This window comes from Panthera onca, chromosome D3, assembly GCF_046562875.1.
Source record: "Panthera onca isolate mPanOnc1 chromosome D3, mPanOnc1 haplotype 2, whole genome shotgun sequence".
In the NCBI taxonomy this organism is placed as follows: Eukaryota; Metazoa; Chordata; class Mammalia; order Carnivora; family Felidae; genus Panthera; species Panthera onca.
In genome coordinates this window covers 23,495,546-23,515,074 of record NC_138350.1, presented here as the reverse complement: position 1 = coordinate 23,515,074, position 19,529 = coordinate 23,495,546, and the positions used below count along the sequence as shown (strand labels likewise).

Here is a 19,529-nt window from a genome sequence, read left to right as displayed (position 1 = left end):
CATACATGGGATTGTTTTCTTAATTTCCTTCTAAAATTATTCATTGTTAGTATATAGAATGCAACTGATTTTTGAGTGTTGATTTTGTATCTTACAACTCTGCTGAATATGTTTATTAGTTCTTTTTCTTATAAGTTTATTTATTTATTTTTGAGAGAGAAAGAGAGAGCGAGAGCGCGCACATTTGCAAGCAGGGGAGGAGCAGAGAGAAGCAGGCTCCATGCTGTCAGTGCAGAGCCCGATGTGGAGCTCGATCCCATGAACAGTGAGATCATGACCTGAGCTGAAATCAAAATCTGGATGCTCAACTGAGTGACCCACCCAGGCGCCACTGTTTATTTGTTCTAATGGGGTTTTTTTGGTATAATCTTTAGGGTTTTCTACATATAATATCATGTCATCTTTGACTACGCATCATTTTACTTCTTCCTTTGCAATTTGGAGGACTTTATTTCTTTTTCTTGCCTAATTACTGTGGTTTGGACTTCCAGTACTATGTTGAATAGAACTGGCAAGAGAGGGCACTCTCGCCTTGTTCCTGATCTTACAGGGAAAGCTTTTAGTTTTTACCACTGAGTATGATACTAGCTGCAAGCTTTTCATACGTGGACTCTATTATGTTGAGGTAATTTCCTTCTTTTTCTAGTTTGTTGAGTGTTCCCTCCCCCCCCATTATGGAAAGACGTTAAATTGTGTCAAATGTCTTTTCCGCAACTATTGAGATGGTCATGTGGTTTTTGTTCTTAATTCTGTTGATGTGGTATGTATTACAATGACTGAGTTAGGAGAGAAATGGAGAAACTCAAGAGTTGGGATTTGGATATTTTAGATGAGAGATACCCAGAAGATACCCATGCAGGGATGTTTAGTGAGCATCTGCACTTACAGATTCAGTGGTTAAAGATGCCTGAGTTAGAGTGAAGGGGGAGAAGGCACAGGGTACATTCAGAGGACAGAGAAAAAGGTATCGTGGCTGGAACATGGTGTTCACCAAGAGACAAGATGGAAAATAAACCCAGAATGCCTTCCTAGAGCTAGATCATGGTGCCAGGCTTCAAAACTTGGATTTTATTCTCTGTAAACCTATTACAGAAAGGTTTCCTTTTTCCCCCTCTTTGAGTGATAGAATTGCTTATTCGTGGCTATTTATTCCTAATATAAAAAGTAATATATGCCCATTGTGAAAAAACTGAAAATAAGGAAAAGTATAAAGAATAAAATACTAAGCATCTGTAATTCTACCATCCACCTATAATTACCACTAACACTATAGTCTGTTTCCCTCCAAGGATTTTTTTCATACTTTTCATACCCATATTTTACATATATTACAAAATTTAAGTTATATTATATATAATAAATCTATATCCTATTTTTTCATACAATATTTTGTCACAAACATTTGGCTATGTCATTAAAAGTTCGCTGTGAACATAATTTAATTACAGTGTAATATTATATTAATGTATGTAAAATAATTTGACCTTCAATTATTGTGGACATTCAGGTTTTTAAATTTTTCTATAATATATAGACCTATTACAAATATTCCTATGTACACTTCTTTACTCCATTTCCAAAATGAGAATTATGGGGTCACAGCATTAACATTTTAAAGATTTTTGATACTACTGGCAAATTATTTTTAGAAAGGCTAGAACACTTTATATCCCTACTGTATAGACTGCTCATTCACTGCATCTTTGTTACTATTAAGCATTACTACTTTAAAAATATTTAACAATTCAATATATGAAAAATAATCTATCTGTCATTGAAATTTTCATACTGTTTTCATGAAACTGTGAGGCAGAAACCAGAGTCTCACAAAACTCCATTCTAGTAAACTCAAATCATGCTACTGAACTGTTCAATTTTGAGTTTGAGCTCACAAAATATGAACACATTTCTAGTAAGACTAGTCCAAAGCAGCAGAAAAGACCTTACTTCTGGCAGTCTAAACTGGGTATCGAAGCTACCAAGGACAGCCCAACAAAGTCATGCTAAGCATCAAGCCACCTGACCTAGAGATCCCCAAAGACTCATCCTAACTTGTCTGTATAGAGCAGAGGAAAAGATTAACATGGGGAATATAAGCCAGTTACGGTCCCTCCACTCTCCCATTGATGAAGAATTGAACTATAACCCAAAAGCCATTTTTTTCAATTCAAAAGTCACCTGGAAGCAAAATTACTCAACCTCTAGTATCATATAAAAGAACAGCTTGGACACAAGTGTTTGGAGTTAAACATGGTACCCAATGGGAGGTGGGAGTAGGCATTGGGAAGAGTCCAAGGGTAGTCCCCTTCCTCCTTATGATGAATATTAATCTAGACTGGGATCAAGTAAAATCTATATTTTCACACAGGCTCAGCCCCATCAGGGTTGGTTTGGACTGAGCTGACCCAGGTGTGGCCACGATGGTGCCACATGGTACAAAGCAGGTATTCCAATAGTTGTGGAAGGGGGTGGGAGGTGGCAGGAGGATAAGAGAGCATAAAGACTGCAGGTCTACTATGGGAACAGACTTCCAATGGAACTTCAAGTCCCTTAGCCACGATTCTCTTTTTGACAGTGAAAGAAATGGGCACTGCCGAAATCTGCTCTCCTTTCTCTCCCTCATTTTGTGTTTCCACCACTGGCCAACCATCCTCTTTAACACTCGCTTGGGATATGCAATACCTTAGGTCAGGTTACAGTGGAATCAGACTGGCTGATGTGCCTTTCTGTCTGCTGAAGCAGCTTTGCACAGCCCTAGATTAACCTATTTTATGGTCATGTATCATTAAATTTCAGAGAACAGCCTTACTTCCAAGTTCTTGGGATTACCACACTGTCAAGCCCCTGTAATCACCACACTACTACCCAGGGTTAAGGAAGGGGATGCCCCAGGATGCACCACAGCCTTAGAAGAAATAAGACAACACTGTGTGCATGTGGCTGAAGCCTGTTCATACTTTATGCACACAGAAGCTGGAGATGACATTCTTACATGCTTCGGCTATTTTCTCAAAATATGATACTAATTTTGATAATTAAAAACAGAACAAGCAGTGGCCTGGGAGTCTGGGTGAGATCTCTGTTGTTGCGATCCTGGCTTTGACACTAACTTGGCTGTCAGCAGTCTTATTCCATGCTGGCTTCTGTTAAATAAAGGAGTTCAGCTAGAAGACCCTCCAGCACCTTCCACACTTGACATGACATTATCCAAGTGCATCTAAGAACTCGTCTCCAACTTCATAAATATCTCAAAGATCAATCCAGCTGCTGGCATTGACCAACACACACTCGGGAGTCTGGGATAAGCGTCTCTAAAGAATTATGGGGATATCTTAGGATTTCCATGATTTTGCAACTGAAATCACTCAAGAGACAAGCAGATGTCCTGGGGACCTGACACCAGCTAACACAGCAGATTCTCTGACATATGGACCTTCTCGACACTTGTTAAGCACAGGATAGACTGGGACGCCAGGAAATTCTGCTACCACCCAGCTCTATGGTACCCCCTTCTTTTGATTTTCCCCAGAAGCAGGGTGCTTGTAGAAGTGATTTTCCATATGTAAAATAGTCGATCATGATAAAATGTTTCCATAAGCATACAGCTTTTATAATCTCTGCAAAAAAGCACGTGCCTTCTCTGTTCTCCATACTAGGAGTTCAACTTCCTTCACCTCATCCCCACAGCACACAGATTTGTGCACAGATCCTGTCACTAGTGTCAAATTACTTTCCCAGACAGGCGTTCAGCTACAACAAACAAACTCATTATTAATCGGTTTATAACCCCCAAATCATCTCAGTTTTAATTAGCTGGGATGTTAAATTTGAAGTCCTGTGTTATGTTTAAACATTCTACAAACCCTCCTTAGAAAATGGGCATCTCCGATGAGGCCTTTCCCTGTCTGAAAGGAAATTACCAGAAAGAATAAAGACAGCCCACAAAGGGGTTTGCACTCCAGAGACACATATTTGTTTCTCCTGCAGCAACTGTGAATAGACTAAGCACAAAAGTGCAAATTCCCAAAGATTTCTTCCATTTAGCTGGAACAGGCTGTTTACAAAAGAAAGAAAGAAAAAAACCAACGACGCTAGGATTGTATCTGAAGAAGGGGCTAGGGACGCTGTACCACTTGCCTTGAGTAGTAAGACTCCACCCCCAGGGCCTCCCGCACACTGGCAATGTGCTGCTCCAGGGCCGAGCTCGTGGCTGTTGGAAGGGCCGCACTACTGGCAGTCTGGAAGTCGCCGGAGTTTTCCGCTGTGTTATCACCCAGGTAGTGTTCGTGAAACTTCAGAATTCCTGAAACAAGACAGGCACAGCCAACATTATGCAAGATTGGGGTCTCAGGAGGGAGAGGTGGAGGGTGGGGCACAGCCTTCTCTGGCAAGCGTGCCATCCAAAGCAATCAAGAAAGAAATCCTTCACAAAGAAATGTGAAGAAATCCTGAAATCCAAGGTCACGAGAGGGCTTTCCCAAATTTGGTCAGTACCCCTTTCTACAGCTTCCACCATCAAATTTGGTGCTTGAAACCAGGGAATTCAACATAAGGCTTCTGCTTTTGTAGATATACTCAGAAGTTCATGGAATGGTGACTTCATATGTATTTTGAAATAGCGGCTTCTCAGAAGCACCAAATAGGGAAGGTTTTCTTTCTCGAATAGTGCATGAACATGCCAAGGTATATTCTCCCCAGAAGCTGAAATCCTGAACACAAATACAACTAGCCAAGTGGAAACTGTGTTACTCAAAGACCTTTCATTTCACAAAAGCAAGGCAAAATAAATGTGTAGTACAAAGGCCAGATAAAAAATGTTTTCAGCCATTTTTAAATAAGACTAACTGGTCAACCATCATTAATGGATTAAAGGAGCAAAAAATTATGGCTGCATGAAACTGAAGCAATCCATAGTGGTTTTCTGGCAATAAACACAGGACATATTCTCAAATGGTAATGAGGTGTGTCAGCCCCGGAAAATGCTGGTCCTCTCTGATTGGATTAGAGCCCCAGTGAAAGCTTCAGAGTCTCATTAAGAGCAAAGAGGAAGGGAAAGAGAAACAATAGGAGCCTCATTATACATGGCTCATTATTACAGAGATTTGGATATACCACCTGTCAAATCATGTCCCCAAAACATAACAATGACAGAGAGAAAGAGCTTGATGCCTCCATCACCAGCCGTGTCTTCCGAGGTACCGGTGTCCTTCTGGGGGGGCTGGGATACACAGGGATCCATTCCATTGTAGCTGACACTCACCAAGTCACCATGAACATCACAACTAAAACCTTCAGCATAGAAAGGTCAGAATGTTCTTTATGGAAAGCCCATAAAAAAACATGGGATTAAGGGGAAAAGATTATAAAAAATAAGGCTGAGGCACAGAATGTATGGGCAGGAGTGCTCAGAAGCCAAGAGGCATCTGAGAGTTGTCATTTAGCCATCGTATCTTTTTTTTTTTTTTTTTTAATCAAAGGGATAGAAACACAATCAAGAAAATCTTGTCAATTCTCTCTGGCAGTTGAACTTTTTGAAACTGGCTTACAGATAGTCAAGAAGCCCATTCTTCAAGGTTCCCAATTATAAGATCCACTTCCCCAGTCAATAAACTCTAATTGGATCTGGTGTCTCCAACGTGGTAAAGCCATCAGCATTTTATTATGCAAAAAATATGGCCCTAACAGCTAATTAGTGGTTCTGTATTTAGTGAAACTGTTTCAGCCTGAACATTTAATGCCGATTTAATCAAAGGGGGTTTTTACTTCTAAAATAGATTTACAACAGAACTGGTTAAAATGGGTTCTGCTAAACTCAGAAATTCCAAGCATAAGACTTCATTTATATACTGTGACAAGAGTTGCCATTCTCATTTTAGTCTGTTTACCATGACAAAGGGTCACAATTATTAAATCATATCTAGAAAGAACTCGTTAGGACTTACAGTCAGCGCTTTATTAGCTAATGAACAACAGCTGCCTAAAAATAGGGCTGCTGGTGAAATTACTCCTCCTGCTCTTCGTGTTCCTTGATAAATGCTTCCACATTCACCAGCGAGGAGCAGCAATTTCTTGGGCGAATGGGAAAGCTGGGCTGTCTTATTAATTGACCACCCCGCCATGGAATATCCGCCGTGGCTGAGGTTTTGCTGAAAGCCGACGTCAGCTCCTTAGTCTGATCTATGGTAATGCACCTCTTCCACCTCTATTCCTCAGACTTTCGCAGTCTAGCGTCTTAATTGCCGGTTCCCACAGAAAGAGGTCTTACCTGCCCCAGGAGCAAGCAGCCAGCTATACAGGTAGCCAGCGGCCAGGGAATAGTAAAGCACTAGTGCCCTCTGGCCATTAACCATCTCTAAGATCTGATCAATGGTGACTGGGGAGTACGGGTCGGAGTCCTGCTGTCCTGTCTGTCGTTCTACCAGAAGATCGGCAAATGCCCTCGTCCGTCCTCTTTCTGCCACAGCCAGGGCTTCATCATGATGGCCTAGGACACAAAAGTCATAAGGTGAGGAATCCCTGGGGAGTGTGTTTGTCCACCGAGGGCCATCGGCCACAGAGGCCCTGGGCAGAAACCTCACGGTCTCTGCATCCCTATGTGGGGCCGAGTCTCAGTTTCAAACCCAACCCCCTGCCTCAGATGCTAAGGACAGTGCCTACTCTTCTAAAACCCCAGTTTCAGGGGCACCTGGGTGGCTCAGTCTGTTGAGCGTCTGACTTCGGCTCAGGTCATGATCTCCTGGTTCATGAGTTCAAGCCCTGCATCGGGCTCTCTACTGACACCCCAAGCCCATTTCATATCCCCTGTCCCCCTTTTTCTCTGCCTCTCCCCTGCTTATGCATGCTCTCTCTCTCTCTCAAAAATAAACATTAAGAAGAAAAAAATAAAACCCCACAGTTTCAGATTCCACACCACCCTAAGCCACTTTCCCCCCATCCGCAGCCACACCCCAAGAGAGTCAACTTTGTTCAGAGGATGGTCCTCAGCCCCGCTCGTTCTCCAACCCACAGCCTGAGCTGCTCCCTGGCCTCCTGGCATCTGACCCCCTTCACTTTAGCTATTTGGACCTAATGCTTTGCACTCGGTTACCCCTCTCGCTTTGCTGCTCAACTTCGATTCTGATTTGGCCTTGGCAGACAAACCCTCCAGGATGTGCAAAGTCCTGACCATCTTTCTATCTCCCTTAGCTGTGGCCCCTCTATGCATCGCATTGTCCAGCCCCACTTGCACACCGGCCCCCCACTCCCAAGTTATACCTCTCTGCCTTTACACAAGCCAGGCTCTCTGCTCAGTGTGTCCCTTCCCCGTTCATTGACCTGGTCTCAAAAGGAGGGTCCTAACAGTCACCCTGCCTATTTCGAAGGGCTACTGTAAAGATTAACTGCGGTGCTGTGTGTGAGGATGCCTGGATAGCTTATTCAAAGTACCACATAGAGAAAGGTGATATTATTATGGTGAGAGCTGATCCTTCATTCCATTCCAGGCTCCCACACACTCACTTCTTCTTCTCTGCTTTTGTTGTCCCCAGGGGGAAAGGGTTTAAACCTCTGAAGCCTTTAGTTCTTTGAAACCGCTTCTCTCTTTCAGAGCTTCTTCTTAGTCTTTCAATCCAATTTCTGAGCTCGCTTTCCCTAAGACACTAGTCTGTTATCTACTTTAGAAGTTAATGCACAAACATGAGGGCACAAAAAAATAGAAAGCAACATGCTTTCAAGCAAGGGCTGTTTAGAGTGTTTAGAAGGAAAATAATGCAGAAGCTTTGCTTGCATCATAAACAGAGATATAGAGGATTTGCCGGAATGAGGGTCCAAAGCGAGAGCAGGCAGAGGCAGGAGACCAGATGCTGCCACTCCCAGACACGTCAAGGATGCCTAGCTTCCTGCAGTTCCAGCATCAGTAGAAAGGGGGGATTTATATGTGTGTATGCAAATGTGTTCTTTTACCCTATTAAGTTATTAACTGGAACAGCAGGGATGATTTCTGTGCACATTGGAAAATCAGCCCCAAAGTGTTAGGCAGACTTAACACTGTGATTATAATAGATAATAAATTGTAATCCCAGGCAATGAGCACATTTAATAGATACGTTTTTCAAGGGGAAGTTCTGAGCATTCACAGACACGCAGCAGAGGCCAGGTTACTGACGAGGCCTCGACATCCAACTTCCAAGACCTTGTCAGTTCTGCCGAATACCTCCTCCACCCGAGTTCTGGGTTTGGGGAAACGGTCTGCAGAGCTGGACAGGCCTGAGAAGAGGCAGAGGGCAGAGGAGCGGGAAGAGGCGACTGTTTAGGCACCGGTGAGGGAGATACATGCTGCCCCAGTGCGATGCAGCGCCCAGGCCCGGGAGAATTACCCCTGACCACGCCCCAGCCCGGAGGGCAGACCCAGACGGTAAAGACATTCACTTGACAGCAAAGTAAAAGCTGTGTGGCAGAGGAGACAGGGAAGAGGCCAGGCATCTCCTCAGGTACTCCCCCCAGGTATTAACGGTGAGAGGGAACCTGAGGGGGTAACGCCTGGCTCAAGCATCTCTATCCCCAGGACACTTTCTCTAGCTCCTGGGTCTGTCTGCCAAAACGCTTTGTTCTCACAGCACCCGAGTTTCTTTTACCCTCGCTCTAGTCACACCATACGGACTCACTGACTTCTGCCTTTCAACGGGGTGACTGCTTCTTCAGGTCAGGAACCAGGCCCCCAGGGCTGGCACACAGCCCACACATAGTAGGCGCCCCACAGATATTTGTTGAATGAAACGAACAAAGGTTCAATGACTGGGTTGCAGTCGTGGCTTCACTGTCTGTCGTAACAACAGATCGTATTTGGTCACAGCCATCACCGAACGACTCAGACACACAGGTGCACATGCACGAAGCGGGAACCCCAGCCGCTCTCACCGAGGCTGACGAGCACCCGCTGCAAGGCCTGGTAGGAGGAAGTCTGCAGGTCAAAGAGGGACAGTTTGTAGTCCGTGCTCAGCTGCGCCTCATGTCGGATTGTTTCAAACAAGGCCGATGCCCTGTAGAGCTGCAAGCAGGACACAGAGAACGTTATTCACTCCCTGGAAACCACCGTCCAGCTGTCCACTGACCAGAGACAACTTCTGCACACGACTTGGTGCACAACGTAAAAACGATTTTTTAGAAGGTTTCAAAGGATGAATCTTTATTTCCAGTTAGGTCCTCGTGAGCCTGAAAAGGCATCAATCAGATCACACCATATAAATTATAGTTTATGTGCTCAATTAGAATAGGGGATCTAAAACACAAAGGTTATGGACTTACAGTGTGAAAGTTGGGGGGGAGGAAAAAACCCAGCTATGAATCTAGTCAAGTGCGGATTTGGATTAAAACAAACAAAAGGCCTCTCCCCTTGTCATCAAGTGGCCGTAATTTACCACCAAGGCCTCAGGGAGCCCAAGGACTGGAATGAGAACAAGTGGGGAGCAGGCAGGCTGGAAATGGCCGAGGCTGGGGGAAATGAGCTTAGGCAGCCACACTTTCAGGAGGAGGGCAGCTTTTTGCTGGCAGTTCAGCCGAATCAAACACCACCCTCCACAACAGTGACCAGGGTCAGGTCCTCCCTGGACAAACACCTCCGGAGCCACACCCGATCACAGGGACACCCGCAGGACCAGATGCTTGACGCTCCTAAAAAGACACCATCCTGCTGGGGCGCCTGGGTGGTTCAGTCGGTTAAGCAGCTGGCTCTTGATTTCCGCTCAGGTCACAATCTCATGGTTCATGAAATCAAGCCCCACATCAGGCTCTGTGCTGTCGGCATGGAGCCTGCCTGGGATTCTGCGTCTCCCTCTTTCTCTCTGCCCCTCTGCATGCACGTACTCGCTCACTCTCTCTCTCTCAATAAATAAAAAACTTAAAAAAAAAAAAAAAAGACACCATCCTGCTGCTTTAAGTGGTTTCTCCACCAATGAGACTACAAGACTTTTCTCTCTTTTTAATGTTTATTTCTTTGAGAGAGAGAGAGAGAGAGAGAGAGAGAGACAGAGTGCAAGTGGGGGAGGAGCAGAGAGAGAGGAAGACACAGAATCCGAAGCAGGCTCCAGGCTCTGAGCTGTCAGCACAGAGCCTGATGCGGGACTGGAACTCATTAACTGTGAGATCATGACCTGAGCCAAAGTCAGACACTCAAGTGACTGAGCCACCCAGGTGCCTCAAGACTTTTCTCTAATATTTATATGCTGGAAACAGCATAGAATTTTAAGTTCATGCAAATTTAAAAAATGGAAAGAATTTGGCTCAGGTCATGATCTCGCGGCTAGAGTTCGAGCCCTACGTCAGGCTCTGTGCTGGGAGCTCAGAGCCTCGAGCCTGCTTTGGATTCTGTGTCTCCCCCACTCTCTTTGCCCCTCCCCCACTCGTGGTTCCCCCCCTTCTAAAAAATAAACATTAAAACAATTTTTTTTAATGGAAAGAATTCCAAGACTAAGAGACTTAGACTTAGTATCCCCAACTCTACCACTAATTAATTATGTGACTTTGGGCAAGATCTGGAGCCTCAGATTCTTTTCTGTAAACGGGATGGTCGTCATTTTACCTCACAGGGTTATGTGAAGAATAAATTCAGTGAGTGACTGTACTTGAAAAATTGAAAATCGCTATAGCAATATAAGTTTTAATTTTTAAAACAAGGAAATAGTTAATTCTTTAAACTGCCTTTAATAGTTTAAAAAGTAAAGGGGCGCCTGGGTGGCTCAGTCGGTTGAGCGTCCGACTTCAGCTCAGGTCGTGATCTCACGGTCTGTGAGTTCAAGCCCCACATCGGGCTCTGTGCTGATAGCTCGGAGCCTGGAGCCTGCTTCGGATTCTGTGTCTCCCTCTCTCTCTGCCCCTCCCCCTCTCATGCTCTGTCTCTCTCTGTCATAAATAAATAAACATAAAAAAATTAAAAAAATAGTTTAAAAAGTAAAGTAAAATACCATAACATTCTAGGATGCCAAGGCACGAATTCCTGAATTACTTCTGTCATAAAATGCATGTAATTTCATATTACGGTTTAATGAGGAACAGTAGCACATAATATAGGAATTCCAAAGAAATCATTGAGAAATCTATCATACAAGTGAGTAAGAATCTTCACTATGGTTCAACACTTCTGGGCCGGAGATCCTGTACACTGACCCAAGGGTAGAGGTTATAGCACCTTCCAGCAAATGTCATCACTACCAGGACAGTAATCCCAAGGTCTTCCGTGCTTCTGGAAACAAAATCCACCTGGGACAGGTGTTCCTCCGCTCACCTGGTGTTGGGCTTCCTCCAGATTCCCACTAGCCCAAAGGGACAGACCAAGACCGTGGCGAATTTTGGCTTCATCTTCTCTTCGGCCCAGTTGCTCAGCTAACCTTAAACCTGAAATCAGAGAAATTTTAAGGACACATAAAAGACAATTCCACCCTGCCAAGGAGTCCTGGCAGGGCATTCTGCCTCAGGTGGATATAAAGAATGCTAACAACACAGCTAAATAAATGGCAGGACAAAAGTACAATCAGCCAAGGCAGAGTAAGCATTCTCTTCAGATTCTGTGTTGGTAGCGACCTTTCCAGGACACTCCAAGATGCCCCGGCAAGAGCTCAGGTGATGGGTCTCAGCAGGAAACAGATTTGCAGGGCAGGCAGAAACAGTGAAATGAATGAACCTAACCTGGCCCCCTCCCAGATGTGAAATCCCCAGCTTTGCAAATGAAAACTCCTGGCCTATAAATTTATCTAACTTAATTCTTTGGCAGGCAAAGGCTTTTTCCTGACAGTTCCAGAGTCAAGTGCAGAAGCCAAGCTAATACTTCTTCCTATCTCACGTACATAGCATCCAGTCAGTGTTTATGGGAGACACATCTGATGTTCTCCCCAAAGCAGAATGCTCACACAGTCTGACCCTGCCTTCTGTTACTGATGCCGCTGATGCATTTCATGTCCAATCTGTTTTTCCTTTAAGGCTGAGACTTTGATGTGCCCCAGCAGGGTTGTAGAACAAGTGCTATTATGAGTTGAAAGCCTTAAATGAGACTGTCCTCATTCTAATGGCCTTCAGAGGGACACCTGCAGCTTGGGTCACTTACCTACAGCAAGCTTCTGGCTTCCAGGACACCAGCCACCTCCAGGGCTTTGTGGGAGCCAAATCTGAGGGCAACCATTTATTGTACTGGCCACTCAGTGGTTCTCAGGATGGCTTTGTCCTCATGATTTGGCCCTCTGTACGCAGGAGTTCCCTTGTGCAGAAGACACCATGAAGGCTCCCACACTATAGCTATACACACAAAGGAAGGACTTCCTTTTTTGAATCTAATTTAGAGTGCATGGGAGCCTGCCTCTGAGCATGCTGGGCCCATGCAATTTCTGACTTTTGAAAAGGAACGGAGTCAGCTGAGATGATAACAGAAGTGATATTCAGGTTCCCGCTCATAAAATGTATGCATTTCAAAATGCACATAGCTCAGAAAACTTAGAAACACCACATTATGTTTAAATCATGTCACTGGGTAACAAAAATAATACTTGGAAATTATTCACATTTTAAAATACTTCCTAGAATAGGAACACAGATGGAAGAAGATGGTTCTTGGTGACAACCAGGGGAACACTGGTTGTTTTAATCTTCAACATGCTGACCATATTCATTCTTCAATATGACTATCCCTGCTAGATCTGGGTCTATGAGTCGGAAGTAAAATTCACTGAGGTAGCTAGCCTCCCTAGAAAGTTCTGTGTGAGCAAGGACTTTTTTCCCCGCTGGATCTCCTCATGTCGGACACACTCCAGCCCAAAGTCAGGTTCAACAATGAAGAACTAAAAGCCACTACTAGGCAGACATAGCACCTGTCCTGCCTGTTCCTATCTGCCTCTGCCTCTTAGGAATCTAACCCACCCGTCCAGCATCCCTGAAGTCTGGTTTGCTAGGAACTAGCTGCATGTAACTCTGTGCAGGTCACTGAATTGCTCTAGGCTTCTTTCTTCATTTGCAAAAAGAGAGAAAGCTGGACAAGACCAGTGGCTTTAACTGGGGATGTCTATACAAATCACCTGGAGCACTTATACAGAAATCTCAGAGCAGGTCCCACCCGGGAGGTTCTGGTGCACTGGGCAAGGTGACGCTGACTCACAGCCCTCTCCGAAAGCCAGAGAGGGAGGCAGTGCCAAGGTGGTCTCTGACTGAACCGTTCCCCCAGTGCAAAATGCTGCAGACGTGACTCAGCTCTCAGAAAGGGCTGGGGCGCCTGGGTGGCGCAGTCGGTTAAGCTTCCGACTTCAGCCAGGTCACGATCTCGCGGTCTGTGAGTTCGAGCCCCGCGTCAGGCTCTGGGCTGATGGCTCAGAGCCTGGAGCCTGTTTCCCATTCTGTGTCTCCCTCTCTCTCTGCCCCTCCCCCGTTCATGCTCTGTCTCTCTCTGTCCCAAAAATAAATAAAAAAAAATTTAAAAAAAAAAAAAAAAAAAAAAAAAAAAAGAAAGGGCCTCCCAGGTGTCCGCACCTGTAACAGCTCATGAGAAGAGGCATCTAACTTGGCTCAGGGGACACACCAGGCTCTCTGGTGGAGCACAGCCACGGAACAGACATCAGGGAGATGCCACAATAAGAATTTAGATCTCTGCAAGACTTAAAATTACAAGAAACAATAAAAATGAAATTGAGAGTTTTCCATAAATATAGAATTATGTTACAAGGTCTTGGGCAAAAGCAGCTGCTTTATGGAAACAATATTTCAGGAAGTACAAAAGAACACAGCTGAGAGGTTGTCATATGCTGGGTCTGAATTTAATAGGTTTCCCAAATTCAACTGAAAATCGCCCCCAGTCTGTTGGAATTTTACCACAGTCAAGTTTCGGGAAACCAAAAGCCAACTCTCATATTTAATGCATTGAGGCAGAGCTGCCATTGAGTGGGAGCCAGAGAAGGTCTGGGAAGTGGCTCCCAGCCTCTCGGTAACCTCTCAGCCTGCAGGCCAGAGCAATCCCTGGTCTGCGCAGAGGATGACAGCAAACCGTCAGCTCCTGGCCCATTCTCCACTTTGCTTCCTGCTTCCCTCGCTCCTGGCTTCCCAGCTGGGGCTCAGGAGTAAGGGGGAATATCTGACTGCTCCAGCGTCCCCAAGGAGGCTTGGGAGGTTAGAAACAACTCCACACAGGGTCTTGTGTAGTTCCTGGGCTTAGAAACCTTGGGCTGGGCCCCATTATACCCCAGACTGACCGTATGGTCAGGACCAAGCCACTGGACTCTCTGAGCCTCAGGTCATTTGGCTGTGAATGGGAATAAAGACACACCTCCCAAGGCTACTGTGAGAATTAAATCCGATTAAAGAGACTATATATGCGAAGAGCCCTAGAAACTATAAATGAGAGTTTTTACTTCAAGTCGGCAACTATTTCCTTTGACTAGTGAGCCAAGAACATCGTATCTGCCATTTTTCCCGCCCAGGATGGGAAGATGTTATGTGCCCGTGTGAGGGGAAGTGCTTTCCCGAGTAGTAGCCTCGTGGAAACTGACAGCAGCAGAGGCGGGGGTGGGGGTTGGGAGTGGTGGAGGGGGAAGGGAAGGAGGAGGAAGAGAAGGTCGTGGCAGGGGCAATCACTTTCTGTCACTTGTGCCAGGCACAAGGCTGCCACAGCACCAGCTCAAGCACTGTGGACAATATACACTGGGAAGGAAGCCTGGCCAACTGCTGGAGTGACCCTCAGACTGGATTAGATCTCAGCTGCCACATCAAAATTGACTTCTATACAGTTTTGTTACAGTTTACGTCTTTTCTAGAAGGACAACAGGGCTTGCAACAGGTGGGTGTTTTCCTAGGATTCAGGCCCTTAAATTTCACATGACTAAATCTTACACGATTCCTCTTATATGGGAAAGTGTTGTTTGCTCTCAAGGGCAAGGGCTCTGAAGAGCAGAGAGGGCATCAGCTCCTTGGGCAGCTGGCTACCAGTGTTACACAACCCGGGTAACATGTTCTGGGCAATGGAACGCCTTTGTGCTGTTAAGGAACACCGGGGGGGGGGGGGCACCGCGGTTTGGGGTTGAACTAATGATACGGCCTCTGAGCTCCTCACTCCAAGCAGAGGCGGTCACTCAAACTGTGTACCCTTCCTTCCGAGTAGACTCTGAACTCGATCTCAGAGTACACCGAGAGGCCACCGCAGACCTTTTCACTCACCTTCCTGTAAGTACATTACTGCCTGGGAATAGTTCTGCAAGGCATGATGGGTCCTTCCAAGGCTGCTATAGGACACCGTCTTGGCCACCAGGTCGTTCATCTGTGCCGCGATGCTCAAGTGCTGTTCTTGATAGACCACAGCCCTCTCGAAGGTGCCCAGGGATTCGTATGTCAGGCCCAGGTTCCCGTAGGCTCGCCCCTGGCACGTGGGGTTATTGGTTTCCTCTGCTATCTGCAGGTCAAGCTGGTGGTACTGCAGGGCTGTATCATACTCCCCCATCTGCTGGTAAACGCCACCGAGGCCACAGGCCGCGTCACTTTCCAGCGCTCGATCTTTCATCTCTCTAGCAATGTTCAGTTGGCGTTCCAGGCAGGAAATGGCTTGTTCGTAATTCCCTAATTGGCTGTGCAGACTTCCCAGCTCTCCATAGGCCTGGGCTTTATTAAAGGCCTCCCCGAGCTCATGGGCGACCACGAGCCTCTTTTCAAAGCACACGAGGGCCTGCTGCAAGCTCCCCATTGCCCTGTGGGGATGTAGACAGAAAAGCAATGATATTATTTTGTGCAGGTGCAGACATGCTAAAGCCCCTGAGAAAATGAAAAGCATTTGTCACTGTCACTTACTATAGAAGCTCTTAACTCCTCTTCTAGCTAGAATCTATCATGTGCCCTTAGAGTGAGATACAGGGGAATTTCATAATCTGGAAAGCAATTCAAAAGTCATCTCTTAGTGACCTTCCCAAGAGCTTGAGATTCAATGGGATATACACCCCAGAGGAAACATAAAATATATTAATAGGCACAATGATAGCAAGTGAACTGTTTGGTTCTTTGGGCCTCCCAATTTCCACTACCGCTTAGACTATGTTTTTGAAATCACTTTACAATGGCTATAAATCTTTCACCCTGAGCTCCTCAGAGCACTCTGTGGGTGATGATTTAGTTTGACCCTTGCCCTTCCTCCACTCCAGGAGCCCTAATCCCCTGCTGATCTGGAAGGGCCGTAAATTCTGCAGACACAGACACCTTCTTGTGTTCCCCACATTCAGAAGGAAAGCATCACCTTGGCCAACAGTGTGTCTTTTTTGTGCTGCTAAGAGATGACATGATAAGGCTGGGAAGAGCATGGATGTTGGCGGCAGACCAAGCCAGTTGTGTGGGGCACATGAATTCCTTTCCCCGAGCCTCCGTTTCTGGATGATAGTAAATCCCACATCCCAAAGCAGATCATAGTAAGTGTAGAGTAATACAGGACTGCCATAAATATTAAGCAAGATATCACTGCAAGGTGCCTGGCATGATGATGATAGCATATGTTTACTCACTCCTGCCATCCTCAGATGGCTTTCCCTAAAAGCAATAAAGTGGGAGTCCTAGTAATTGGTGGGGATAGATGTTATGTTAATAAACACAAATTCGTATAATGTGAGAGGCCTTCGGTAAACGTCAGTTGAATGGATGCATTCACCTTTCCTGTTCCCATTATCCCTTTTATCCCGCTCACTATGAATGCAGTCAAAAAAGCACTGCATTTTGGGTCAGAGAGCCCTGGGTTCGACTCCGGGTCGTCCTTTCTAAGCTGTGCAATCTTGGACGTTGACTCAACCTCTCTGGGCCTTAGTTTCTTCCTCCGTAACATAAGGGTAATAACATCCCTGCTACATTCACAAAATTATCGGAGGAGCCAAATAAGACACGTATGAAAATGCTTTGTAGTTAACAAGCTGTCATGCAGACTTAAGTTGCCATTACTGCCACAGATGCTCTTTGTGCGTGTCATCGACCACATTCGTCCCCTGTCATTTTTACCTGTGTCCATTTCCTAGCCCCCGGTAAGCCTTGGCTTGGTCTTGCATGCGATTAAGACTCTGGGCAACAGACAGATACTGCTCATAGTACTTGATAGCTTCCTCATAGTCACCCAGGGCCTCGTAGCAATCTCCCAGGTTGCCGTAGGCCCGGCCCCTGTCGAGCACAGACTCATTTCCACTTAGCTGCTGCAGCATGGCCAGCTGCTGCTCGAAGTAGCCGATGGCTTCTTCCATCACATTCATGTTCATCTTTGTGATGCCCATGTTGCCATAGACCTGGGCTTCCAGACTGGGGTCCTTCAGCTTCTGCCCTAGATCCAGCTGCTCTTCGTAACACTTGAACGCCATTGTGTATTTCCCCAGGGCCATGTAGACAGCAGCCAGGTGCCCGTGAGCTCTGCACTCCCCCGGCAAATCGCTCAGCTCCTGATAGACCTCTAGTTCTTGCGTGTGATAACCCAAGGCCTTGTCGTATTTCTGGATCATGCGGTACGCCGTGCCCAGTGCTGCATACGCACTGGCTTCCAGTCTTCTGTCCTTTACGTGGTGAGCTAAGCCCAGCTGCTGCTCATAGAATTTTATTGCACCGTTTATATCTTTTTTACAGATGAATATATCACCCAGGTTCCCCAGGGCTCGAAATTTAGCCTGGGAATTATTCAGGGACTGGGCGAGGGACAGTAGGTACTTTTGACACTCTTCAGCTTTGCTGAAGTTCAGCAGAGCCTTGAAGGCTAGGCCCAAGTTGCAGTAAGCTTTCGCCTGGCTCAATTTGTCGTGAAGGTCTTTGGCCAGCGCCAGATCCTGCTCATAGTACTTTACTGCCTCCTGGTAATTTCCAAGGCAGTAATGGGCATAGCCGAGATTGTGGCAGACCTTCCCTTCTCCTTCCATGTCTTGAAGGTCAGGAGTGAGACGCAGGTACTGTTCATAATAGGGGGCGGCCTGGACATACTCCCCCCGAGAGCAGTGGAAGTTGCCCAGGTTGCTGAGGGCCCGGGCCTCGCTCTGGATGTCACGAAGCTCCCGAGCAATGTTCAGGTGGTTCTGATAATGTTGCAGGGCCCGGTCATGGGCACCCAGGGCCTGGTAAGCCACAGCCAGGTTCCCGTGTGTGGATGCCTGGGAGGCACGGTCATTCACTTCCATGGAGATCTGCAGCTCCTGCCGGTGGTACTTGACAGCCTGGTCGTACATGCCCAGAGCACTGTAGGCATTACCCATGTTCCCATAGGCACGGCCCTGGGCAGCATAGTCACTCAGCTCCTGGGCGATGCACAGGTGGGTCTTGTGGAGTTTCAGTGCAGTATCATAATCGCCTTTCATCTGGTGTATGATTCCTGAGAAAGAGAATAAAGGAATAGAAAGAGGTTAGAATAACTGATGAGCAATTTGGGGGAAAAAATGTCATTCGCAACTCAATTTATACTCAAATACAATGCAGATGAATTAGAGAATTTAAAGTAACAGAAGGTAGCATTAAATATTTATCAGCTCTCCAGAGGGGAGATAGCTTTCTAAGCTTTGAAGCAACAGGAAAACAAAACCGAAAACCAAAATAACAAACAAAAAGGACACATTTGATTGCAAAATTAAGAAGTTTTGTACTGAAATAAATATCTAAAATTTAAAGGCAAACACAATGCTGGAATATATGTGAAACGTACATGACAAAACCCAGTAGCTATTGTGTATAAAGATTTCACTTGGTTTGATTAAAAAAAAAATCAAAACCCCAATTTACTGAAACAGGCAAAGAACAGTAAGTGTGAGCAGACAACTCACATCCAAGAAATACAAAGAGTAACCACAGGGGAAAATGCTAATTTCTTTTAATAATCAAAGAAATGCAAAATAAAGCCATCCTGCAATACCATTTTCCTTCAACTTAATTAGCAAACAAAAAACTTAGGAACCACCCTATACTGAGGAGGTTGCCCCGAAATTGGTAAACACATCACTGGCTGGACATCAAGGAGAAAAGACCGTACAGGAGCGCGATGACAAGAGCCACAAACACGGTCCTGCTCAGACTCTGCAATCCTACTCCGGGGAATATATTCACAGGAAATCACTTGACAAATGCAAAAGCTATTCACATAACAATCTTCACTACAGCATTTATAGATTAGTGGGAAATCAGAAACATCTGAAACAGCCAACACTGGGGGGCTGTGGAAGTACATTTTGGTATATCAACTCGACAGAGGATTATGCAGTCATTAAAAGATAATTATGAAGTCTATGTAGAAAAATGGGGGGAAAAGGTTCTTCCGCTAATAAGTGGAAAAAGCAGAAAACAATGCCGCACGCTCCCTGTGACAACATCTAGGAAAATAAATGTGCGCACATGGACAGGACCTTGAGGGGATTATGCAAAAATGGAAACTGTCGCCTTGTGAGGTGATGGCATTTGAATGATTTTTTTGTTCCAAAATTTCTTGTAATTCTGTCTATAGCTTTTACAGTCGATAATAACAGCACTTTAAACAACCCTCATAAACTATGCTATAGCTGCTAAGCTATTGTTTCTACAAGCAGTTCAAAATGGGATAGATC

The 19,529-nt window shown here is 45.5% G+C and overlaps 1 protein-coding gene across 4 annotated transcripts in view; it reads right to left on the bottom strand.

Moving 5' to 3' along the window:
• The window catches only part of TTC28 (tetratricopeptide repeat domain 28), a 630,964-nt gene that overhangs the window by 99,067 nt on the left and 512,368 nt on the right, over nucleotides 1-19,529 (bottom strand). For all 4 annotated transcript variants that reach the window (XM_078435589.2, XM_078435590.2, XM_078435591.2 and 1 more), the window contains 6 exons: nucleotides 16,969-18,310; nucleotides 15,160-15,683; nucleotides 11,258-11,367; nucleotides 8,896-9,025; nucleotides 6,266-6,484; nucleotides 4,138-4,303 (listed from right to left, as the gene is read on the bottom strand). In XM_078435589.2, the coding sequence (XP_078291715.1) occupies nucleotides 4,138-4,303; nucleotides 6,266-6,484; nucleotides 8,896-9,025; nucleotides 11,258-11,367; nucleotides 15,160-15,683; nucleotides 16,969-18,310 (2,491 nt within the window). The remainder of the gene's footprint in view (nucleotides 1-4,137; nucleotides 4,304-6,265; nucleotides 6,485-8,895; nucleotides 9,026-11,257; nucleotides 11,368-15,159; nucleotides 15,684-16,968; nucleotides 18,311-19,529) is intronic.